Source organism: Vombatus ursinus, unplaced genomic scaffold (genome assembly GCF_900497805.2).
Source record: "Vombatus ursinus unplaced genomic scaffold, bare-nosed wombat genome assembly UNPS02014816.1, whole genome shotgun sequence".
Lineage (NCBI taxonomy): Eukaryota > Metazoa > Chordata > Mammalia > Diprotodontia > Vombatidae > Vombatus > Vombatus ursinus.
The window spans coordinates 21,622,798-21,626,868 of record NW_020954594.1 but is presented as its reverse complement, the minus strand read 5'-3'; the positions used below and the strand labels follow the sequence as shown (position 1 = coordinate 21,626,868).

The window sequence follows — 4,071 nt, the reverse complement described above, 5'->3', positions numbered from 1 at the left end:
TTTGTATCCATAATGGCTAATGCTTTCCTAAGTTTGAGGTTTCTTTGGCTTTTTCAGATATTTAGCTTTTCTACTTGGAGCTGACTTCGCTGGGACAACCACAGGAGAAATAGGAAATGAAGCCAAAGTAATCTTGGGTTTTATAGGTCTAGCAAAAAAGCCCCCTGAGGTTTGAAACCAAAGTTTCAGCAGTGGGATTTACTGCCTGGTTTTACTACTTTTCTCCCTTTCACTAAAATAACAATTCAGCAGGGGTTAAAGTCTCTGGAACCAATTCCAGTGGGGCATTTTATATGCCAATGAGTCCCGCTCCAGTGGCAGCCACTGGTGACCTGCTCCCCACAAGTCTAAGTTCTGGGCTGGGGGATGGGAAGAGGGTGGTGGCCAGGAGGAGGAGCGGTGGAGGGGAGAGAGAAACTTCCCTTCCCCTTCTGCCTTTCTCAGAAAACCAAACATGGCATCTTCCATGAGGAGCTTGTTTTCTGATCATGGCAGATACGTTGAAGCTTTTCGCCGGTTTCTGGCTAATTCCACGGAGCACCAGTGCATGCAGAATTTCATTGAGGAGAAGCTGCCAGGCATTATAGCAAGGTAACAAAAGACAGACGCTTTCTCCAGAAGGACAGACCCCTGGGAAACCACAATCCGTGCAAAGTGATCAATGCATGCTGCGGGAGGAACCGAGGCTGGGCATGCCGTGGCTAGGGGAGAGATACGGATTGCTTCTGCTTCTCATTCTCTTCCCACCCCTCCCTGTCCCCTACCTCCCTCTCCGCCCCTCCCCCAACCAAAAGGCTTCAGTCCAACCTTACATTTAGACATTCCACCCAATGGCCGAGTTTGCAATTGGAGCCTTTCCAGCCAGTCGTAGATAAGAGTTAACAATTTCCAGGCACTGAGTACATTTTTGGGGTGAAAAGATAAAAAGCTTTTAAACTCATATATTTACATTCCTTTCTCTCTCCCTCCTTCCCCCCTCCCTCCTTCTCTCCTTCTCTCCTTCCCTCCTCCCTCCATTCCTCCCTCCCTCCCTTCCTTCCTCCATTCCTTCCTTCCTTCCTTCCTTCCTTCCTTCCTTCCTTCCTTCTTTTCACCAACCCCCTCCCTTCCCACTTGCCTAAAGTTTGACCTATCACTGGACATCATTTTTAACTCTCCTGGTATTGGTTGTACCTGTTCAGTTCTGTTTCTACTGAACAAAGATCATTCATATTATCGCCAGGTCCCAGATAGGGTTTCCTCCATTTATGTTTTCTGGATTAACCTGAATTTTAAACAGTCATTAAATAGCATTTGCCACTGAAAAGGACTGGGTGCCCCTTAGCCTTAGTAATATCCATTTAAATATGTTTCCTTATATATTATTATGATTTATCATTTCATTTATCATTTACCAAAAGAAAAATCATTAATGTCTACTTTTCAGGTTGGTATTAGCTGTATGACCCTTTAAAAGAGAGTTTCCCCATTATCAGTGAAACAGACTTACTCCCCTACAATCCATGAGGTTCATTTTTTTTTTTTTTGGTGATGAATGTGTTCAATTTGTGGTGGGGCTGATAAGCATTATGAGAGGACTAGATCCTAAACTTTAAAGATAATCAAATCTCCTGCCTTGGGGATGTGGATTTCAATACATTAACACAAGTGTTGGGTTGGGGCCAGGGAAAAAGATACTGAAATGGGTGAGCCTTAGATCCTATCTATAGCTGCATCAAATCCCTAAATTCTCTCCTTCCCTGGTTTTCACTCCGGTTTCTCTTAAATTTTGTCATTGGGCCTGTCTGACAATAGCAGACAAGGGAGTCCTTGGCTTGAATTTTAATAGGATCCCCTTTGCCTTTCCCAAGCCTTGCTTGTTTTCTTTTTCTAGGGACAAAACAGTTATGTCCCAGGAGTTCAGTGTAAAAATGGCATTTTATTTCCTTGTGATAGAATATTAAGGTCCTACTCTAATTCTTTACCCGGTATTTAAGTGAGGCTGGATTCTGGAAGGTTATGCCAGCAGAGCATAAATTTTGACAAGCCTTTCTATGGTAGAGAGGCTTCCATTAGACACTAGGTGACAGACTGTAGGTCTGTTGTCATAGCACCAGCCTAGTGAAAATTAACTAAATTCATCTACAGATTAGGCCTAAGAGGATGAATTTTTGACTCCTGTGACTCTTTAAGACCATCATTTAAGTTGTGGATGGGCTGTGATCTATGTTCGTGGAGTCAGTATTCCATATCAAAGAAATTACAGAGCCTTGGCATATTATAGAATCACAGAATTTGACAGTTGGAAGGAACCTTAGTTCCTATCTAGTCTAACTCATACAAGAAAGGAGTGCCCCAATAGAAAACAAACCCCCAAAAATATTTATGGAAGTATAATAGAATATATTATATATGGGCTATATAGAGAGAGCACAGACCTACAGCTGGAAGAAACCTTCAAGCTCATCTAGTCAAACCCATTCCTTTAACTTTCAAGGAAACCGAGTCCCAGAGAGGTTAAGTGATTTGTCCAAGGTCATACAGGTAGCAAGTATAGAATGCATGATGTGAAACAGGCCTGGTACTGTTATTCACAACCTGATGATGTACTGCATGGAAATACCAGATGCTTATTTATTAACTTGTTTGTTTGTTTACTGATTTATTTGTCCATTCATTCATTTCTTCATTTATTTATTTATCACCTAGAATTTGCAGTGGGGCTATTTGTATTCATACAAAGGAAATAAAAGATAACAGTGACCGTACTCACTGGATGTCCATTCTCATTGGGTGTACATGACAGGAGTCCAGGTTAAAAACAAAATAAAACAACAAACCAAAACAAACAAACAAACAAACAAAAAAAACCTAGGAATTTTCAAAAGCAATATGCATGTTTGCCCTAAAATGCTAGGTGATAAAAGCAAAGGGATATTTGGGCTGGAAGTCTCCTTGGGAGAGAAGTTTGAAGTAGATTTTGAATAAAGGAAGGCACCTGTGAAGGATCTTGTTGAATGTTCTGACATGATTTGAAAAATATCAACTTAATAGAAATTCATGAGGTTTCACTCCAAGTTTTTTGATCTTAAGTCCTATGAACCCAGGATAGAAACCTTCTTCTCACTGATTAGGTCAGCTTTCCCATGTCCACACAGATTCTTCTGTTCCTCTTCTCTCAATTTATAGATGAGGAAACTGACATTGAGAGGCAAAGGGACATGCCCAAAGCCAGATAGGAAAGTCATAGAATAGCATTGATGGAAGAGACTTTAGGGATCATTCAGTTCACTCCTCCTTTTATCTCCTAGTGCCTCTCCAAATTCTTCTCTGTATCCAAAGATGCACAATCTTTCTTGAGGAAAAGGACTGGTTGGTTGTGTGAGGTCCTCATTACTTAGTATAGCGCTTTACCAAGAGGCACTGAATTAATGTTTGTGGGACTGAGTTATTGAAGGAGACAAACATCAAAGTTTTTTGTTTGTTTTTTGCTCCCAGTTGTAGAGATTTTGTTCCATATTTTTTGGGGGGGAAGGGGAGGAGTTGTGTTATCTACAACTAAACTTTCTAATCAGATTTTCCACAGCACCTAGCACCCATTTTAAAATATGTAAATATCTTTTATTTTCAGGATTGGAGACACAAAGTCAGAAATTAACATTCTAAGCATAGGTGGTGGAGCAGGTATGAATAAAGAATTGTGTTTTATGATTTGCACATTGTTATGTAAAGAACCATGGTTATATTCAATAGAAATGTTGTTAATGTCATAGTAATTCCTTTTCTTTTCCTTCATCAGGCAGATTGAATTATCTTATTCCCTTCCTCTTGATGATGATAATGATGAGTTAGCTTACCTTGGTGGATAGAGGGCTGGTCTTAGGGCCAGAAAGATCTAGGTTCTAGTCCTTCCATCTTTGACAAGTTACTTAACCTCTCAGTAGCTAAGACAACTTTCTAAGAAGAGTTGTTTATTTGTGTTGTTAAAAAGAGTTTCCTTACCAAAAGTCCATATACTAATAATAAAGCAGATTAAGATATGGATAGATAGATAGATAGATAGATAGATAGATAGATAGATAGATAGATAGA

The 4,071-nt window shown here is 40.0% G+C and overlaps 1 protein-coding gene across 1 annotated transcript in view; it reads left to right on the top strand.

The window, feature by feature from the left end:
- Positions 1-406: 406 nt before the first annotated feature.
- Positions 407-4,071, top strand: part of HNMT (histamine N-methyltransferase) — a 48,707-nt gene continuing 45,042 nt past the window's right edge. The window contains exons 1-2 of the mRNA XM_027835613.1: positions 407-591; positions 3,611-3,663. Of these exons, the coding sequence (XP_027691414.1) occupies positions 455-591; positions 3,611-3,663 (190 nt within the window). The 5' untranslated portion in view covers positions 407-454. The remainder of the gene's footprint in view (positions 592-3,610; positions 3,664-4,071) is intronic.